Genomic DNA, 22,331 nt, shown 5'->3' with positions numbered 1-22,331 from the left:
TTGGCCATCATTCAATGGGAAATGTGTTTTCAAAGTCCTGACATGCTTCAGTGCTTCTCATACAGAGATGTGTGTTGTTCAGTTTTTGTACAGCTTTGTAGTCTGGTGTGTCACTGTGGCTCTCGTGCACAATAATAAACTGCAGAGTCTTCTGGTTTTAGACTCTTCACCTCTAAATACACAAGATTTTTGGACGTGTCTTTGCTGATGGAAAACTGGCCTTGGAGACTTTGGGCAAATATTGTGCCAGTTCCGCCATCAATGCGTCCGATCCATTCCAGTCCTTTCCCTGGTTTCTGACGAATCCAGTGCAGCCAAGCCAGAGCAAGTCCTTCCACTTTACAGGACAGAGTGACTGGTTCTCCAGCTCTGCTGACCACTGGCTCTGAGGAGGTGAGGGACTGGCCCTGAGCAGCTGAAAGAGACACAAGTTTAGATGACGGGGAGCCAGCAGACATCCAAAGCTCCTTTCCTCCTCCTCCTCTGGACACCGAGTGAAGCACTCACCTGAAAAGAGAGCCAAGAGGAGGACACTTTGTACAACTGTCATGGTGGGAGCTTGGCTGAGTCTGCAACTGCAAAGACTGTTATGAAGGATATATATTGTGCAGGCAGAATGGGTGGGGATTGTGCATCAGTGTGTGAATTTGCATTTTAGCAGTTGGAGATTTTGGAGATACAGTGTTGATACATCAAAACTAAATCTGTCAGAAAAGGAGGAGTGCTGGACTCTGAGAGAGAGAGAGTGAGTTAAAAACAGACTGAGACACCAACAATAAAGATGTTGTTCAGTCTTTGTCCTTTTCTGAGTGTGTTTGGACAGTTTTTCATGTGTGTGAGAGAGAGTAAGAATGTGTGGTGTGTAGTTAAAAAGAACATTTATACAGTACAAGCTGCTCTGTCAGTCTCATACACTTTCATTTGAAAGCTGGAAGTTTATCTTGAAATCTATTAGAGATGGTGAGATGGTGAACTCCAACTAAATGAACACATGGAGCTGCAGTCACTGCTGATCCAGCACTTAAAATGTTCTGTTAGTGTTGTGGTGCAGCGAGCTCACAAAGGGTGTGAGTATAAAACTCTGGTTCAGTCCAGGGTTCGAGTGTCAGTCAGTTCAGATCAATGAGAACACCAGATCTGAGTGTCTCCTTTTAGTAACAGAGGAGAGAGAAACTTGACACTGACTGCCCTTTAGGGATTTTTTTTTAAAGGAAAGTGCAACATTATTTTTCACTCTCATATTATGACTCACTTTAGATTCCACATCATTTACAGACATTATTGTGTCTTAATTTGTAGAAATGTTTAGTATTTGTAGTAGTTTAATTTCGGCAAGCAGATTGTTGTGCTGTCTTTGGCCCTTTTATAAACAAATTATCTTTTATTGTTTTTTTTATGTGTTTAATGTTTAGTAATAATATTTCTCAGGAACAGTTTTCAGGACTTTGTATAATCCATTATTTAAAAAAGATATGTAATTTAAAAATATAGAATATAAAACAATCAATAAGTAAAGAAAATGAATACAAAACAATACTTCATCCTTGGGCTCTACCAGCCAGAACGATTGAGTGCTGTAGGATTTTGTACAGCTGCTCAACCAACTCCAGTCACTGTGAGTCTCGAGCACAATAATAAACAGCAGAATCTTCAGTCTTCAGACTGTTCATCTGCAGATACAGCTGCTGTCTGCTGTTGTCTCTGGAGATGGTAAACCGGCCTTGGACTGACTGAGAGTAGTAGATGCTGCCACTGTCATATCTGATAAGTGCAACCCACTCCAGTCCTTTTCCAGGAGCCTGTCTGACCCAGTTCATCCAGTAGCTGCTGAATGTGAATCCAGAGGCTGTACAGGTCAATCTGTGAGATTCTCCAGGCCTTTTAACCACTGGTTCAGATTCTGTCAGAGTCTGACCATCAACACCTGTCAAGAGGATAAAAAAAACATCAAGTGAAATAAGCTGGTGACAAAAATAAAAGCTATGTAAAATCAAGATCAGTGAAGATCTTCACCTGCCCAGCAGAGAGTTAAAAGCAGCAGTCCTGTCCTATAGTCCATCATGTTAAACTGTGTGTCCACTGTCGTCTCTGCAGTCAGATAAGTAGAGGTGGAAGACATCTGAGTTTTGCATTCTCTGAGAGACCTGGACTGGACTTGGATGTCACTTGTCTGTCTGTCTGTCTGTATGTAAATGTTTACTGACTAAGAAGCATCTGTCCAATTCTGAAAAATTTAAAACGTTTCTGACGCATTTCCAATTGAGTAACTTGTTCATCAACATTAACACAGCAGCCAAATAACTGTCACTGGGACATTTACGTCCAGTACTTCATCAAGTCCACTGCGGTTAAAACTGGATGCTAACATGCTCACAATAGCAATGCTAACTTTTTTAGATAAGATTCAACTTTATTGTCATTACACAGGTACAAGTACAAGGCAACGAAATGCAGTTTAGGTCTAACCAGAAGTGTAATAAGCAAGTGCAGGATATAAAGTGTGCATAAACGCAGGATAGAGCAGTATTATGAAAATAGAGCAGTGTTTAGCATGCTAACATTTACTAACTGGCAATAAACACATTGTTGCCTGCAGATGAGGCCGATGGGAATGTCATTAGTTGTGCAGGTATTTGGTCATAAACCAAAGTAGACAAGTTGAAGTTTTGACCTGATGACGGTGCTTCATCAAAAGATAAGGGATCACCAAAGTCAGTAGCAGTCATTCTCTGGGGACCATGAAAGTCTGTACCAAGGTTTGTGCCAATCCATCCAGATGTTGCAATATTTCACTGGATGTGTAAAAACTTTGACCAGCTGGTGGCGCTTGAGGAAAAGTCAAGGGATCATCAAAATCATGTCAATCCATCCATTAGTTTTTGAGATATTTCAGTCTGGACCAAAATGGTGGCCCAACAGGCCGACATTGCCACCTCTAAAACTGTGCCGCTAGCATGGCTAAAAGTAGTTATTGACTGGTCATTCATTAATTTGTTACCCTATTTGTATTAGACACCCTGTGATTGGGTGGGCCTTAGTGGGTGGGCACAGGCCCACATTCTGGATTGATATTAAAATTAAACAATCACATTTCACCCCCAAGAGGGAGGATCATTTTATCAATAAAAGTAAGTCTTTAGACTTTAGAAATAATAAACTCACAGCAATTATACTTGTCATTCTAAAATGAGCTCTGCAGTTGTTGATCAAGTTTCTTTTTTAAGGTTTGTAAAACTACACCAGACAGTCACAAATTACATGAGCATTGCTGATGGTGTGTTTGTAATAAAGGAAGAGTTGTGATGTATTTTAAAAGAGTGTTATTTCTGAGAGCAGGGAAAGTGTAAAATACTAAATGCCTGGAAACGTCACGTCAAAAGTCATTTTGTCGTAGATTATTTGGATGGGACATACAAGAATATTTTCTGACCACATCTTCAGCTGAAAACCTCTAAAATTAAATTCATGATTGGTTGGGGATACAAGTTTTTAAATGATAAACCTGACATTTGCTGGAGAAGGTAACTTTAACTGACAGACACACTATTCACTTCCTTATGGTGCAACACACAAGGAGGCCAATATACATGCTGAGCTTTAAAAAGCAAGTTATGAGCTGAATTCATTCCCTCACTTTAAAGCTTATATATACATCCAGTACAAACAATGATGTATCAGTGAATGTCAGAGTATTATTGATGAAAACAGTTGCTTTTAAATTATATTAAGAACCATTTATAAAATCTAAAGACTGTTTCCCTCTTTACTGTAACAGTGAGCTGGTGTTGAAACCATTAGTGGTCTGAGGGCTCCTCCTCTGGTGGCTTCATGTTACAAGTGTTCAGGCACTGAGGGTTTTTGTTCAGGTCTACTGATGGTTTGTGTTATTGTGGCTCTCTGGCACAGTAATACACAGCAGTGTCTTCAGGCTGCACATTCTGTCCGTTTAGAGTCACTGTGCTGCTGGAAGAGTCTAAGTCGATACTGAACTTGTTCTTTAGTGAATCTTGGTAGGATGAATCACCAGTGTATTTGCTTCCAATCCACTCCAGTCCTTTCCCTGCAGGCTGTCTGATCCAAGCTGTGTAGTAGTCGCCAAGAGAATAAGAGACCTGACAGGTGATGGTCAGACGTTGACCTGGCTGCACAGTCACAGAGGCTGGCTGTGTCAGCTGTTCACACTTCTGTTAAGAAAAGAAAATGTTTAGTAACAAATGATCAAGTTAAACTGCAGAAGAAGAACTGTTGGCTTTGACAAATCCAGAGAGACTCACATCCAGCTGCCAACAGCAGCAGCAGAGCTACAGAAAACATGGTTGATGTTGAAACTGATGTGCTGTGAACTCCACTGACAGCCTGATGGGAAGTTTTTATAGCTGAGTAACAAGGAAGGTCACTGAGTTTGCATAGAATCAAACACATGAAGCATCAATGTTGGTCTAACTGGAGCCAATAGAAGAGTCTGTTGACTGTTATTATATCTGCAGAGTGAAAACATGCCTGGAAATCACCTCTGCTTTACATATATTTTAATTTCATTACACACTTGTTGTAGCATTGTCCTTGCATTTACAAAAATGAAGCAACTGTTATCAGTTTTCAGTTTATCATTTGATGAAACTGGAGAATCAATGATCAGGAGTCATTCCTCCAAGTCAGTTAATTCAATTCAATTCAAGTTTGTCTGACAGGCTTTAAACACCATAAACACATATCCAACTTTGCTTTTAATAAAAATGAATAATGTTAATTTTAGTTCAGAAATCGGACACATTTACAAACAAGGTTTATTCAAATTATTTCAAATATGTATGTATGTTGGTATCATGGTTTCTGATTGCTCTCTGTAAGCATATTGAGCAGCAGATGAGCTAAATAATCTACAGTTTTCCTCTTATCACCAATATCCACTGGAATTTTTGAAAATCACTTTATTGTCCTCTTCTCATGTTACACCATCCACCAATGTTTTGAATGTATACTTGATTTTGGATATTCCAGCTTTTTAATATCTTCTGATGCAGCCAAGTTCACTCTGTGATCAAATGTTTTTCAGGTAGTTTCTCTTTTCAAACTGCTTTTATATAATTTATGGTTTGTGAATGTGACATGGGTAATTTAGTATTAAATAATGCTGTTTGAAGCAACTCTGTCTATTACTGTGAGTAATGTAACATTATAAAGAGAATAAATATTACTTGTGAGTTTAAAATAAAAAGTCAAAGTACATAGAAAACCCAGATGTCATTAAGATCACATTGCTGTTTGTTGTCTGTGGAGGTGTTTGTGCAGCTGCTCCACTGTCTTCAGTCACTGTGTATCTCGAGCACAGTAGTAAACAGCAGAATCTTCTGCTGTCAGGCTCTTGACCTCGAGGTACTGAGTGCTGCTGGACACATCTTCAGTCATGATGAAACGGCTTTGAAAGGAGCTGGCATAGCTAGCAGAGTTTGAGCCTGTGTTCATCCTCCCAATCCACTCCAGAGCTCTCCCTGGCCTCTGTCGTATCCAGTGAATATAGCAGCTTGTCATGCTATAACCAGATGTGATACATGACATCTTCACCGTCTCTCCAGGTCTTTTCAACTCAGAAGGAAGTTTGCATCTCCCTGTATATGTATATTTGTTCATACCATTTAAGAGATAGAGCTACTGTTCAAATTGTCTTTGTCATGTTAATTTCCACCCCACTGCATGGAAACAGGAAAATAAATGTTTTCCCCATGTTCTCTTACATCCCAATACACAACAATGAATAAATCAAAAATGTGTCATATTGTTCTTATAATTCCTGTAGTGGAGGTTAAATGAAATCAACATGGATAAATTAAAATACTCAACTCTTCTAATTCAGTTCAATTCAATTGGACTTTGTTGGCATGGGGAACAGATGTTAACATTGCCAAAGCAAAATAAAAACATACATTAACAGAAGATTGTGATATTAAAATATATACAGATAAGTAAGATGGGATAATAATAATAATAATAAATTGTAGACTTGCAGTTAAAAAACAAATACAAAAAGTAAAAACTAAACACTGCAACATTATTTTATGTTTTATGAGAGAGAGAGAGAGAGAGAGAGAGAGAGAGAGAGAGAGAGAGAGAGAGAGTGTGTGTGTGTGTGTGTGTGTGTGTGTGTGTGTGTGTGTGTGTGTGTGTAGGTCATTCACTGTCCCTCAGGTTGTGGCATGTCACACACACACCCTCACACACACTAAGAGTAATCCCGTTGGCAAAAATGAAATATTTTACCTCCAGAGATGTCCATGTTAGCTCTTTGGTTTTGACTTTGACACTTAGCATCTTTTTTGTGTTGATTGTGGCATGTTTACATGTATGCAGCAAACTGGTCCTTTTAGCACTGAGCACCATTTAGAAGGTGTGTGTGTGTGTGTGTGTGTGTGTGTGTGTGTAGGTCATTCACTGTCCCTCAGGTTGTGGCATGTAGATACATATTGGGCAGATCATTTTTAATTTTGAGAGGACATTTATTGAATTTGAAATCTGAGATTACAGAGTTGAACTTGTTAAAGTAAATGTTCCTTATTTCATTGAATGCTGTACATTGTAGAGGAAGTGCATCTTTGTCTCAGCCTCATCTTCCCCTGTCTCTCAGTGACAAAAAATGTCCTCCACCATTCAGTGAATTCCATAAACATCAATCGACATTATCAGCTCATCAGAGAGTAATGTTTTCATTAATGTTCACATGTGTGTGGTTGAGTCACATGGTTGCTGGGTATTTGTGCAGGTCTGTTGGTGGTTTGTATCACTGTGGACTGACGTACACAGTAATACACAGCTGTGTCCTCAGGCTGCAGATTCTGTCCTTTTAGAGACACTGTTCGGTCAGAGAATTACCAGAGACCTGACAGGTGATGGTCAAAGACTGTCCAGGCTGCACAACCATTCGTCAAAGCATTCATTCCATATTAAATATTAATTAACTAAACATAAAAAACTAAACAAAACTGGAATTTATATTTTAATAGTTAATTAATGATGGGCATCTCATAACCCACTGAAATTCCTGTAATTTAAAAAAATGTTTTTGCTATGAATGTTTTACATTTTATATCTAAATGTATTGTATCATTTTCTTCAACAACGACATTAATCATGTGATATAACTGTGGTAAACATGAGCACTGTAGGATTTTGTAAAGCTGCTCAACCAACTCCAGTCACTGTGAGTCTCGAGCACAATAATAAACAGCAGAATCTTCAGTCTTCAGACTGTTCATCTGCAGATACAGCTGCTGTCTGCTGTTGTCTCTGGAGATGGTAAACCGGCCTTGAACTGAGTGAGAGTAGTAGATCTCAGCACTGTCATATCTGATAAGTGCAACCCACTCCAGGCAGGAGAGAACCGGATTGGACTTGAATCTCACATCTTGTTTGATGGAACTAGAAGTAATGTTTACTGACCAGGAAGTGTCCATCTGAATTTGTACATTTAAAAATGTTCTCACGTGTTGAAATTGAGTAACTTGTTTATCAGCATTTCACTACAATAATTTAAGCATAATTTATGTCATCTGATTGATTATATCTAAATAACAAGCAACAATCAGTGAAGCAGTGGTGCACAACATACCTATGTGTCACATTGTGATAGACTTAAGGTCATTTCAGAAAAGTTAACACAAATAAATTCCATTATTTGTTTCATTTTTTGTTAAATGAAGAGCTTTTTAAAAGGCAGTTATGAGCTGGAATAATGCTGTCATTAATTCACTTGAATATTGTGAGTCAGACAGAAGAAGGCACTTTTTGGAAAATGCCTTCACTGTATATTTAATATTATTATTGCCTATTATAATCAGCCATGTGATATTCCTTTTACTTTTTCATTGCATAATATGTCTCTTTCTCTCTTTAACAGTGAGCTGGTGTTGAAACCATTAGTGGTCTGAGGGCTCCTCCTCTGGTGGCTTCATGTTACAAGTGTTCAGGCACTGAGGGGTTTTTGTTCAGGTCTAATGATGGTTTGTGTTATTGTGGCTCTCTGGCACAGTAATACACAGCAGTGTCTTCAGGCTGCACATTCTGTCCGTTTAGAGTCACTGTGCTGCTGGAAGAGTCTAAGTCGATACTGAACTTGTTCTTTAGTGAATCTTTGTAGGCTGAATCACCAGTGTATTTGCTTCCAATCCACTCCAGTCCTTTCCCTGCAGGCTGTCTGATCCAAGCTGTCCAGTAGCTGCTAACAGAATAAGAGACCTGACAGGTGATGGTCAGACGTTGACCTGGCTGCACAGTCACAGAGGCTGGCTGTGTCAGCTGTTCACACTTCACACCTGTTAAAAAAAGAAAATGTTTAGTAACAAATGATCAAGTTAAACTGCAAAAGAAGAACTGTTGACTTTGACAAATCCAGAGAGACTCACATCCAGCTGCCAACAGCAGCAGCAGAGCTACAGAAAACATGGTTGATGTTGAAACTGACGTGCTGTGAACTCCACTGACAGCCTGATGTTTTTATAGCTGAGTAACAAGGAAGGTCACTGAGTTTGCATAGAATCAAACACATGAAGCATCAATGTTGGTCTAACTGGAGCCAATAGAAGAGTCTGTTGACTGTTATTATATCTGCAGAGTGAAAACATGCCTGGAAATCACCTCTGCTTTACATATGATATTTTAATTTCATTTCAACTATTAATGCCTAAATGTATTGTATTGACAACAATTCAATATTAAAACATTATATAAATTCTTGTATAATTGCAAACAACGATCAGGATCATTACTAATCTTAATGTGAATATTAACATGAATCATGGATAATGGAAAACATATTCATTAAAATCAGCATTGCAATAACAATGATGACGTGCACCCATGGAAACAAAAGGAGCAACCACCAAGAATGTTGCTTTCTATAAGCCATGTTTACAGTGTGTTTAGCGTGTTTTCAAATGATTAAAACCCACTTTAAAAATGATGTAAGCTGTTTTCCTGAGAGAATTTTTTTACTGTAATTTATTTATTCATGTATTTGCTTACTTACTGTATTTTCAGCAAACAGCAGCCAGGATCATGTAAATATTATGGAAACTTAAGTGTGATGCTGCTGGTTTGCAGGTTTGCATAAAAGACTTTTAATGGTTTCAGTGTTTGCAGATGACACAGACATACAGAGAAACTTGGAGCCTCCAGAGGAAAACAGCTGCTCAGAAACTGAAACCTCTGTGACAAAAATGCGAAAAAAAAAAAAATTCTCTACACATCTTTTCTAGACATTTCTCTGCAGTTAAAACACAACAATGAATTGTTTAGAACACAACATTAAACTAATTGGCAAACTGAAGTTTTGCTCCAGTGTTAAATGCAGAATCTGCTCAATGGTTGTGGTCATTTAATACAACAATGTCTCAAACAAACAGGTGAATGTTCACTAATATTCTGCTTTCATTACTTTCAACATATCACTTATCATTGAGAGCAGAAAACTGACAATAGATGATAAATAGATAGCTCATAATAATTTTTTACACTTGCTATTCCATCCCTGACAATCTTCTGCAGATATGTCCAGACTTCCAGCACCCCTTGTGTCCAAGAGGGACATCTAATCATGTGGCTGGTGGTGATAAACTTTCCACCTCCATGAGGAAAAGATTTCATCTATGGTGTTGAGGAATGGAGAGGAGAGTAAGGTGGAAGGAAACGTGACGTCATCCTGGGATGGTTCTGTAAACCACTCTGACTGGAAGAGATGGTGAAACGCCACATCGTCCCGTGTAATTACAAAACGTTCTGGATTCTGCCTCACCTGCCCCCTTTCCCCACCTGGCACATGTCTTTCATAGAGGTCATCAAGGAATGTACTCAGTGTACCAGTTAAGAGTTTATGCATTTTATTTTTTTATTTCTTTTTAGTTATGTTAGGTTCAGAATGTCAATGAAACAGTTTTCACTATATGTAAACATGTGCAACATGGAGTGTAAACACACAGAGTTTTGGTGGTCTGAGAAAGAAAACAATTCATGAAATTTGAAAGATGTGGTCACTGAATCCATTTTGTGTAAAAGCAATGAAAAGTGATCCACAGTTTAGTCCACATTGACTTCTGCTGTGCTGGCTGTGTGACGGGTTTTGAAAAAGTGAACTTGTATAGAGAAAGGTGAGTTAGCAGTTGTAAAAACCTGTAAAGGGTGCTGGCAGGTGGTCATCATGTATATGAGTGACTGGATAAAGAACAGTGACAGCTGTGGGTGCTGCCGTTAGTCTGGATATGGAAAGAGTTTTTGCTTATATGCATTATTATTAAGAACGGAAAAACATAAACAATCTATTCTTTTGGCCAGCACTATATCTGTGATACCGTTTGGACTCTAAATCACAGGTTAGACAATTAGAAGATATTTAAAAAATTCCAGAGAAAAAGAGGCAACAAGGTTTTGATTTGTTGCATATCTAAATGCTACTGTAAAGGGTGGGTTTTTTTGTCCTTTTTTATGGCTGTAAAATCTGTAAATTTCAGTCAAATTCAGATTTTGTGTGGATTTGGTTGTGTATAGGAACATTTTCTTTAAAAATGTTGGTGTACAATCTGAAAATGACGTGGCAGCTTTGTATTTTCAAATCATACCAAAAGTAAATTTTTGCGGAAATCGTCATACATGTAAGACATGTGGACACAGATTCATCAGACTAATACGGAGAATTTAATCAGCAGAAGAATTGCAAAAAAAAAGTGATACTGAAGAAAAGCAAGTGAGTGTTCCCAGTGGTGGTGGTAAATAGAGGAAGTAGTTTTTGTATGACTCTCCTATTATTGTCTCTCACTGTGTCTCTCTGGCACAGTAATACACTGCTGTGTCCTCGGTCTTCAGACTGTTCATCTGTAGATAGACTTTACTGCTGGAGTCGTCTCTGGAGATGGTAAACCGGCCTTGAACTGACTGAGAGTAGGATTGGCTGCTACCACCACCACTACTGATATAAGCGATCCACTCCAGTCCTTTTCCAGGAGCCTGTCTGACCCAGTGCATCCCGTAGCTGCTGAATGTGAATCCAGAGGCTGTACAGGTCAATCTGTGAGATTCTCCAGGCCTTTTAACCACTGGTTCAGATTCTGTCAGAGTCTGACCATCAACACCTGTCAAGAGAATAAAAACATCAAGTGAAATAAGCTGTTGACAAAAATAAAAGCTACGTAAAATTAAGATCAGTGAAGATCTTCACCTGCCCAGCAGAGAGTTAAAAGCAGCAGTCCTGTCCTATAGTCCATCATGTTTAACTGTGTGTCCACTGTTCTCTGTCGTCCTCTCTGCAGTCAGATAAGTAGAGGTGGAAGACATCTGAGTTTTGCATTGACTCCTCCTCACAGGGAGGAGAGAACTGGGTTGGACTTGTATGGGGCTATTATTGTAGCGGAACCATTTAAAAATGTCAGTGGAGAGTTGTGTAACTGTATCTCAGTGTGCCTGTGTCTGCGTAATCAGATTTGTAAATTTGTCAAATAGTCTCTAAATGTCTACAGGAATCTGGAAATGTGTATTCAGAATCTCTGTGTGACTGATCAGATTTGTAAATGTGTAAAAAAAAAAATCTCCAAATCTATATTCAAATTTTCAAGTGTATTGAGATTTGTAAATGTGTAGACAAATCTGTAAATGCGTACATAGATATTAATGGGTGAAAAGTATTTTGCTCAAGGAGCTGTATATACAGATGAGTCATCAGTTACAACTCAGGTCTCTTTACATGTGACTTTTGCTGCACTTCTGCAAGATCTGCAAATGTGTGTAGATTGGTTGTGAAAATGCAATCTGCAGGATGTATTATAAGAAGTAGCTGTCATATGCCGTCCTTGGGGGAATAAAGTAGAAGAATGTAAAATAACTTAGCTTACCATTTTCAAAGAGAAAATGAAAAGAACCCTCAAATGAGGATTTTCTAAACAAATTGTAAATTTGCACTCTATTCGTTGCAAATAAATTCTTCAACACGCACTGTATTTAAGTTATTTCACAATCTTCTACTTTTATTCCTCCAAGGACAACATATAGCAGCTAGCTTGGTAAGATATGTCGATATGGGGCACTAAATTTGATAAATTTACTGTTTATCAGACAACACATGAGACAAGGCTGGAAAAATTAATTAAAAATGAGTGTTTCTTGGGGTCAGGGCTCACTACTGTACAAAAACACTTTATTCACCGAGTTGGGTGGAACTGGATCATATCAGAATATTTTCCCTTTAGTGTCCTCCGGCTCCTCTGCTTCAACTCTGGGTGATTTACGAGTTTCCTGATGGACAAATGCTTTACTTGTTGTCAAAGTAACCGCTAACTGCTGCTAACTTTAGCTGCTGTCAGCTAGCTTAGCCCGGTTGGGAGTTTGGAGCACTGGAGGAGTGTTGGTGTTGTTTACACCGCTAGCACAGGAGCTTTGATGGGTTGGTAGAACCAAAGATGCTGTTTAACCAAATGTCTCAGGCAGAACTGCTAATGAATAAAGTTACCAAACGAGGAATTGACGATTGATTATTGCATTTTGACAACCACTACCCAGCTCAACAATGTGCTTCCTCTGACGGGTATGTAGGCTTATAGCTACTGAGTCTGAAGCACAGACAAATCACCACACAGCCGATTGAGAGGCCCGCCTGAGTTGTAACTGATGACTTGTATGTATTTCCAAAGTGGACCTTCAACATATTGTCTATTGGACACATCTTCAGTCATGATGAAATGGCTTTGAAAGGAGCTGGCAAAGCTAGCAGTTTGAACCTGTGTTCATCCTTCTAATCCACCCCAGAGCTTTCCCTGGCCTCTGTCGTATCCAGTGAATATTGTAGCTTGTCATGCTATAACCAGATATGATACATGACATCTTCACCGTCTCTCCAGGTCTTTTCACCTCAAGCATCAGTTAGTTAAGATGAATGAGATGAGCTGTAACTGTCCCATTACAGAGGAGAGAAAAACAAGGCTTTAACTGTCCTCTATAGGTTTAAAGTGGACCTTCAACATATTGTCTACTTCAATACAATGTTAATAAACTTATTTTCAATGATTCCCAATATCTCGATAGATATTTATGTGCACACGTAGTATCCTTTTATTCATAGCTCTTGGAAATTTTTATTGGACTTTATTAGCAGTAACCCACAGACGACAATACGCAAATGTGTACCATGACCTATAACTTTTTTTTGTGTGTTGTGTAAAGTCATATCCACAAAAATACAGAGCGATTTGCAAATATACATAACTTACAGCTTGTGACATTTGTGACTTCCCTCCTATTTATTTGTGAAATCTTGTCCAATATGTACAGCAGCATATTGGTAAAAAGGCATCTGTAAATTGAGGTGCAGTTACTAGTCCCTCGCATGAGCTGACAGAACTACAGTCTGTACTGGAAGAAGAGTCATTCTCTGACAAAAAAGGCCCTCGCCCTTTGGACCTCTCTCCCTCTGGTTCTCCAGCAGAGAACCAGAAAAGCATCAGAAGATCATTAGGTGAAATGTCCACAATCAAAAATATTTTCAAATGTGGATGGTGTAACATGATGAGATGACAATAAAGCGATTTTTAAAAATGCTAGTGGATGTTGGTGATCAGAGAAAAACTGTAGATTATTTACCTCATCTGCTGGCCGATATGTTCACTGAGATATTCAGGAACGACTTTTTAACAATTAATTCATTATCGGCTCTTAGTAACTAATCACAATTTTGTGTGTCATTTTGTGAAGTGTTTCCAGTGCGGCACAAGTGCTGTTTATAGTTTAGTGATTGTCATCTTTAAGGAGTGGGTTTTATGCACTTCTGAAGCTCTACTGCAAAAGCGACACATTATGATTTGGTAATACCATTTTTACATTTACGCCAAAAAGTTCAATCTTGATCTCATCAGACCAGAGGATCTTATTTCTCATAGTCTGGGAGTCTTTCATGTGTTTTTGGGAAAACTCTATGCGGGCTTTCATATGACTTTTTTGTACTGCCGTTTCCACAACAAAACTGTGTAAACTTTTAATTGGTTGTTAAGTTGAAGCTTCCCACAACAAAAAATATGCAGATGTATGTTTTAAAATTTCTAATACACAGTTTCCAGTTTATCAAATGTAATAATTTAAGTATTCTTAACTGAAGTTCTTACGTACATGAGCAGATCTGAATAGCAATGTTCAGTTTGACTAACTTAAGATAGCGCTTTCAGTCAACTTCTTAACCTTCTTAAGTTGACACAACACATTAACCTTTAGTTGAGTAAACTCCAAAAAGCTGTTCAGCTGGTTGCTTTACCTTTTTAAGTTTTCTAAACTTTTCTTTTATTACAGTGTAATAACTTGATTATTTAGTATATCAGGGTATTTTGTGTTTTTTAATTTACGAGAATGTATACCGTTTCATTATTATAATTGCATTGAGGCATTGTAATTTCATTTGTGATAAATAATTTCATTGTTTATTATACAGTTAAAATATGCATTTGCATAGTGTTAAAAGTTTATAAATAGAAGAAGAACTCAATAGGAAAGAAACACAGTAATGTTTGTTTTGTTATTATTTGATTTGCTGGAGTGTACGTAATGACGCAACATTAGAGCGTAGAGAGAGAGAAAAAACAACACACGAGAAGCACGAAGGACTGAGCAGTAGTGATGGGAAGTTCGGCTCTTTTCAGAGAGCCGGCTCTTTTGGCTCAGCTCCCAAAGAAGAGCCGGCTCTTTTGACTCCTGAACAGCTCTTAAGTTAGGATTTTTTGTAGGCCTTTATTTTACCATAACTTTGCAAAAATGAATGGTTTGTGTGTTGAAAACCCTTTCATGTGCAGTGTTTTTATGAGAATCCTTATAATTGCCTAATTTTGTGCATTTATTTTGTATTGCCTAATTTTTTGCATATATTCTGTAACCCTAACCTAACTCCTAATTTACAGTGGACTCCACTGCAAGTTAAGGACACTGACCCCCTCTCTGTTTTTACATAATGCTATGATCCCATATCCTCACATCTGATTGGCCGCAATGCCATTGCTGACCAATCAAAACAAAGTTCTGCCTTGAGTACTGAGGTAAGCAGCGAAAGGAAAAAAACTGGGAGCCGGCTCTTCTGATTAACTACAAAGCATCGGCTCTCAGAGCCGCATCTTTTGCGCATGACACATCACTACTGAGCAGCAGTGACAGTGGCCGCACATTACATGAGCTCGCAAAAACAGGAAAAAGCGCTTAAAAGCCGCGCTTCAGCATGCTTGGAAAACTTCCCCTTGTTTCGGAGGACTGCGGACGACTCGCAGACGACTCGTATATCCTTGTAAAATTGCAAACAACGATACAGATCATTATTACTAATCTTAATGTGAATATTAACATGCATTATAGATAATGGAAAACATTAAAATCAGCATATTCACTTTAGTGTTTTAATAAACATATTTAAATGTTTTTTTCTTTTTCATACTTTATATATTTTTCTTTCCGTTTCTACACTTATTCTAATTATCATTCTTTATTGCATGTTATCCTTCTTAGCACAGCCTCACGAGTTTGACACCCTGCATTTCACTGCACATCTTGTGTGAGCATGTGATACATTAAACCTCTGAAACTTGAACGTTTGAGGATATTTTTCTGACTGTTTTCTTTTGCATAAAACAGCACCATTATACACAGATACAAAATGTTAAAATGAATCATTTCCTTTTAGTGAGGGAAAGTCAAACTTCTCAAAGGCTCTTTGGCTTCAAGTCAAACACATTTAAAAACTCAACAACTTCTCTGTCAGGGAGTAACTGGCCACATATACTCTAATGAATAACTTATTTCTATTTACTTTTACAAATGTGTGTGTGGTTGAGTCTTGCTGGTTGCTGGGTATTTGTGCAGGTCTGTTGGTGGTTTGTATCACCGTGGGCCGACGTACACAGTAATACACAGCTGTGTCCTCAGGCTGCAGATTCTGTCCTTTTACAGTCACTGTTCCAGCAGAAGTGTCTCTGCTGTAGCTGAACTTGTTCTTCAGAGCATCATTTTGATAAAAGTCCCCTCCACCCCACTGATGGGAAATCCAATCCATGGGTTTTCCTTCACGCTGTCTGATCCAACCTGTTGCATAGCTGTTATCAGTCAGAGAATAACCAGAGACCTGACAGGTGACGGTCAAAGACTGTCCAGGCTGCACAACCATTGAGTCTGGCTGGATGAGATCAATACTGTTCACACCTGTGGAAAGAGAAATCAACATTATCTCCATCATTCATCTGACTATTCAGTGTTTCTAATGTGTTTATTAGTGTGAATCCACTGAAAGCTCCTCACAGGTTCCAGCTGCCAGCAGCAGCATCAGAGCTACAGAGAACATGGTTGATGTTGAAGCTGAACTGATGTGAGCTCTTCTGTCCTCTCACTGACACACACACACACTTCACTTCCTTATATGTGACCTTTATTTGCATATTGTTGAATAATTTCAAATTTTATTGAAGTCAGTTGAAGGTGTAAACAGTGTGTCTCCTCAAGTGACCAGACTGGTGAAATTGTTTATTTAAAGAACATATTTTTATGAAAGAGCTTATATGGACTTAAATGTCACCATCTCGATGGTTAAGTTATCAAACTGGTAGCGCTGCTATTATATGATTTACTGTAAGATTATGTCTCAAAACTCAAGAAGATGGTGGAGGTTAATGTAGAGAAACTGAATATTGTATGATACAGAGCTTTTTAAAGCAAAGTTTTCACTGTAGTTGAATTAATGTTGTAATCACAGTACGGTTGTCTTCTTATAAATGCAGGCGTTGCTGTGAGTCATGATAAACTGTCCCAACACACTAACAAATACATTTTTATTGATGAAGTGTGTTTCATTGATAATTGGCCATCAATCAATGGGAAATGTGTTTTCAAAGCCCTGACATGCTTCAGTGCTTCTCATACAGAGATCAGTGTTGGAAGCAAGACATTGTTGTTATTGCAGTATCTCTTATTCATTCAGCTTTCATCACAATGTCTCACAAGCACAATAATAAACAGCAGCTCCTTCAGTCTTCCAGCTGTTTGTCTTGAAATCTATTAGAGATGGTGAGATGGTGAACTCCAACTAAATGAACACATGGAGCTGCAGTCACTGCTGATCCAGCACTTACAATGTTCTGTTAGTGTTGTGGTTCAGCGAGCTCACAAAGGGTGTGAGTATAAAACTCTGGTTCAGTCCAGGGTTCGAGTTTCAGTCAGTTAAGATCAATGAGAAAAGCAGATATGAGAGTCTCCTTATAGTGACAGAGGAGAGAGAAACTTGACACTGACTGCCATCTAGTGTTTTTATAAAAACTGCAACATTATTTTTCACTCCCATATTGTGACCTACTTTAGATGCCAAATAATATTTACATGAATGTGGCTGAAATGTGTACATGTAGTATTTGTTTTCTTCATACCTGGACAATGATTTCAGCAGATTGTTTTGCTGTCATTGGCTGTTTTGTGAGGAAGTGATCATTACAGTAAGACATTTTTTATTTATGTGTTTAATGGTTATTATTGGTGGTTACTGATAATCTTTGTCAGGGCCAGTTTTCATGATTTTATTAAAAACAACAACAACAACAAAAGATAAAATAAAAATATAATTATGTATCAGGATCAGTCCAATAAAGATGAGTCCTGTAGGATTTTGTACAGCTGCTCAACCAACTCCAGCCACTGTGGCTCTCCAGCACAATAATAAACAGCAGAATCTTCAGTCTTCAGACTGTTCATCTGCAGATACAGCTGCTGTCTGCTGTTGTCTCTGGAGATGGTAAACCGGCCTTGGACTGACTGAGAGTAGTAGATGCTGCTACTGGCACTATTGATAAAAGCAATCCACTCCAGTCCTTTTCCAGGAGCCTGTCTGATCCAGGCCATGCTGTAGCCACCAAAGTTAAATCCAGAGGCTGTACAGGTCAATCTGTGAGATTCTCCAGGCCTTTTAACCACTGGTTCAGATTCTGTCAGAGTCTGACCATCAACACCTGTCAAGAGAAAAAGATCAAGCATTATGTTGGCAGCACAGATGAAAATATGTCAACTCAATTTCAGTGAAGATCTTCACCTGCCCAGCAGAGAGTTAAAAGCAGCAGTCCTGTCCTATAGTCCATCATGTTAAATTGTATGTCCACTGTTCTCTGTCGTCCTCTCTGCAGTCAGATAAGTAGAGGTGGAAGACATCTGAGTTTTGCATTGACTCCTCCTCACAGGGAGGAGAGAGCTGGACTTTACTTGGATCTCACTAACTTTTGGTGAATGTACAGGAGGATTTCATTTGTGTAAAATATCGACATAAACTTTGAATCAACAATCAAAGCATTTTTGTTTTAACTTAACAGGCATACCCGGGAATCTAACGTCAGCCGTCAACATCCACACATTCACAACAGACCTCGTATACTGTAACTATTTTGTTGAAAGTATTTTGTTGATATTATTTTTGCAAATTTCACTTCCATAATTAAAGCTGAAGGAATAAAAACTCATATATATAATTTTTTAGTGTTTTTATGCAGCTGGCATTTGCTCAGAGCTCTGACTGGACTTCTGTTGATCATCATGTAGCTCTGGTGGCTTTGAGCTTTTTAAAATATAGAATCAACTCGGGAAGGGTGATATTATGACATGTTGAGGGCGGCTCTGCTAGCATGTTTTTTTAAAACACTAACCATGTCCTTTGCTCAAGTACATATATGTCATTTTGCAGCATTTAGCTGCATTTCCAATAAAGAGTTTCATTGTTGTTACCTGCCCAGTTGACTCACACGATGATCACACCACATCGCACACATCTCTGCAAAAGATATGATTTAGATCATCATCCTACTTTATGATTTTTTTTAATAAAGATCGTTCTCAAGTTATATGACCTAAAGTTTATTTATATCCAATTTAAATTAATATATTTATTCTGCTCAGCAGCATTTGGTTGGCCATCCATGTACTGGATATATCATGCAGAAAAGTCCAAATATATTTGCAACACTTCCTCTTAAAAATCAAGAATGGGAACATTATTAACCATTATTGTTATAGAAAAATAAAAAAAGCACATAACAAATGTAACAGTGAGTGAGTCACAAACCACATCAGCTGTTACTTTCATAGTGTGCATGTGTGTGTTTTTAGCAACACGTCTGACTTCAGATCTTCTACTGCCACCTGTAGATCTTTGGACACAAATGTTCTGTGGAGTTTTTGTAAAGCCTCTCTGCTTCCTTTAACCAGTGTGTTACTCTGGCACAGTAATACACAGCAGAGTCCTCTGGCTTTAAGTTGGACAGCCTCAGATACACCATGCTGTTGCTATCATCTCTGGTGACTTCTATTCGTCCTTGCACACTGCTGGCATAAGTGTTTTTGCTGGCATCGGAGAAGCCGCTCCCTATCCATTCCAGGGCTTTTCCTGCAGGTTATCTTATCCAGCTCATAACACAGCAGCTAAATGTGAAGCCAGATCCCCTGCAGGAGAGACTGAGAGTCTCTCCGGGCTTTTTTATTTCTGAACTGGAAGGAATGGACTCCATACTCTGACCTGTACAACCTGATGAGATGAAAGGAGAGAGGACCCACAGAAGAAAGCGAGACAGTCAGTGAGACTGGGAAGTTTTCTGGTATCACTGACTGACCATCAGTCCATGTTGTGTGATAAAAGATAAAACAGCAAGAAGCAGGAGAACTCACAGGGCAGAGAGAGAGCAACCAGCAGAAGAGTGAGTGTGTTCATCATCCTGAGGCTGGAGATGTGACCTCTGATACTCCACACAAAGTACAAGAGTAGTCAGCAGGACAGAAGTACACTGCACAGACTGAAGATTTGCATCAGGATATCATGGGGAGGGAGTGGCTCCTGCACTGCTACTCGGCTATAGTTTAATTCAATTGTATCATTTATTATTTATTTACATTTTTAATGTAGCATGTTGAATGTTGAATACAAAATAGGACATTTTCAAACAGCTCCTTTTTTAAAAATATGTGACTTAAATTGTTTTTTAGCGTATTATAAAAATTAAATAACATGGTCTACCTGACTCAGCGCATTCATTTATCAATAATTTTCAGTTGTAAAAAGCTTCATGCTTGATTATTTCATGAGGAAATGTGGTCTGTAGGCTGCTGGGTATGTGTGCAGGTACAAAGTAGCAGCAACGTACAAAGTAATCCATCAAAATGACAGCGTTTTTCTTCAACTCACAGGAAGAGAAGGTGTAACTGCACTGAATCGTAATGAGAAACATTAACTTGTACTTCTGGTTTCTAACATCCTCATGAGATTGACTAAAGATTACTGATTCTCTTAAACTGTTAATGCTGTTGTTGATAATGTGACATTATCTAAATCATAAAAGCATCAACAGTTTCAGGGTAACATTGCATTTATTTTGTAAAATGTTCAAATTACAAACAAGTAAAATAAAGAAAGTGAGTTGTTGAGTTATTGTTGTGAGCGAAGGAGCTTTTAAAATCCCAAAATTAAGATGAATTCTTGCTGTTAAACACTTTTATGCAAATACATCCACCATTTTATTAAAGTGACAGTTTCATCTCATACCTGTCTCTTGCATTTAAAAAAGCTTTGGAAATTTTTAGCTGTATAAAGTAAATTAATGTAATAATAAACTTTATTACTGATGAAAGTAAATGTTATTGATGTTGTTATATGGTATTGATTATAAGTCCATGAAAATTCATTTAAGATTTGTTTTATATTTATGGCTTTACTGAATTTTGTCAAATGTTAAAATTTTCCTCACAGATGGTAAGTTACGAATTTGACACTGATCTAAAAATTACCATTTGGATAAATAATCTATTTTATATTATTTCCACATCTTAATGATATATATACTGTTTATTCAAAGACGAACTGGTGTTGAAACCATTAGTGGTCTGAGGGCTCCTCCTCTGGTGGCTTCATGTTACAAGTGTTCAGGCACTGAGGGTTTTTTGTTCAGGTCTACTGATGGTTTGTGTTATTGTGGCTCTCTGGCACAGTAATACACAGCAGTGTCTTCAGGCTGCACATTCTGTCCGTTTAGAGTCACAGTGCTGCTGGAAGAGTCTAAGTCGATACTGAACTTGTTCTTTAGTGAATCTTTGTATTGAGAGCCTCCAGTATATTTGCTTCCAATCCACTCCAGTCCTTTCCCTGCAGGCTGTCTGATCCAAGCTGTGCGATGGCTGCTAAGAGAATAAGAGACCTGACAGGTGATGGTCAGACGTTGACCTGGCTGCACAGTCACAGAGGCTGGCTGTGTCAGCTGTTCACACTTCACACCTGTTAAAAAAAGAAGATGTTTAGTAACAAATGATAAAGTTAAACTGTAAAAGAAGAACTGCTGACTTTGACAAATCCAGAGAGACTCACATGATATTTTAATTTCATTACACACTCAGTTGTAACATTTTGAAAATGTCCCTGCATTTACAGAAATTAAACAACTGTTAACTTTGCTTTTACTGTGAACTATTAATGCCTAAATGCATAGTATTGACAACAATTCAGTAGTAAAACATTATGTAAATTCTTATATAATTGCAAACAACGATAAGGATTGTTATTACTAATCTTAAGGTGAATATTAAACAAAAGGAGCAACCACCAAGAATGTTGCTTTCTATAAGCCATGTTTACACTGTGTTTAGCATGTTTTCAAATGATTAAAACCTACTTTAAATATGATGTGAGCTATTTTCATTTACTGTCAGCACCTCATTTATTTATTCATGTATTTGCTTACTCACTGTATTTGCTGCAAACAGAAATCCAGTGACAGCAGCCAGGATCATGTAAATAGTATGAAAACTTGGTTTCAGTGTTTGCAGATGTTTGAAGACACAGACATACAGAGAAACTTGGAGCCTCTAGAGGAAAAGTGAAGAGTGAAATGTTCTTACTCTTCAGCTGGTTTGTATTATAGAGCAATATGAGCCTGTTTCAGAAGTATTTTCTCATGAAATGTAACTTTAAAGCCAGTCACACATTAGTGGTGCTCAAATGTCTGTGTGTTGTATCATTTTGAATGACTTGACCTGAGGACATTAATCATGTGAGACAGTGCAGGGTCTGTCAGCCCAGTGAGTATGAGAAAAGACAGAGTTTTGCTCCAAAATCCCAGAAAATGTTTCTTACTGCAGGATCAGTTGTTCGTCCATCTTTAATCACAGTCTCACAAGCACCAGAATACACAGCAGCTCCTTCAGGCTTCCTGCTGTTCATCTTGAGATCTACTTCCTGTCTGCTGAGATGAACTGACACTGACAGATGGAGCTGCAGTCACTGCTGATGGTAAACACCTTATAGTCCAACTGTACTGTTCAAAATG

At 38.2% G+C, this 22,331-nt stretch overlaps 3 protein-coding genes and 2 gene segments (V, D, J or C); 2 read left to right on the top strand and 3 right to left on the bottom strand.

The window, feature by feature from the left end:
• Nucleotides 1-4,361, bottom strand: part of LOC122868508 (immunoglobulin mu heavy chain-like) — a 193,920-nt gene extending 189,559 nt beyond the window's left edge. Inside the window, 1 exon segment of the mRNA XM_044180531.1 lies at nucleotides 4,275-4,361. Within this exon segment, the coding sequence (XP_044036466.1) occupies nucleotides 4,275-4,314 (40 nt within the window). The 5' untranslated portion in view covers nucleotides 4,315-4,361.
• LOC122868479 overlaps nucleotides 1-22,331 on the top strand; it is a 253,183-nt gene that overhangs the window by 114,462 nt on the left and 116,390 nt on the right.
• The window catches only part of LOC122868505, a 249,715-nt gene that overhangs the window by 126,563 nt on the left and 100,821 nt on the right, over nucleotides 1-22,331 (top strand).
• The window catches only part of LOC122868482, a gene marked incomplete at its 5' end in the record, with an annotated part of 296,170 nt that overhangs the window by 196,903 nt on the left and 76,936 nt on the right, over nucleotides 1-22,331 (bottom strand).
• Nucleotides 7,987-22,328, bottom strand: LOC122868490. The segment is given in 3 exon segments: nucleotides 7,987-8,306; nucleotides 8,397-8,478; nucleotides 22,139-22,328. Coding segments are annotated over 3 exon segments (474 nt in total).

This window comes from Siniperca chuatsi, linkage group LG21 (genome assembly GCF_020085105.1).
Source record: "Siniperca chuatsi isolate FFG_IHB_CAS linkage group LG21, ASM2008510v1, whole genome shotgun sequence".
In the NCBI taxonomy this organism is placed as follows: domain Eukaryota; kingdom Metazoa; phylum Chordata; class Actinopteri; order Centrarchiformes; family Sinipercidae; genus Siniperca; species Siniperca chuatsi.
Note: the sequence above shows the minus strand (reverse complement) of the source record. Positions and strands in the feature narration are given on the sequence as shown.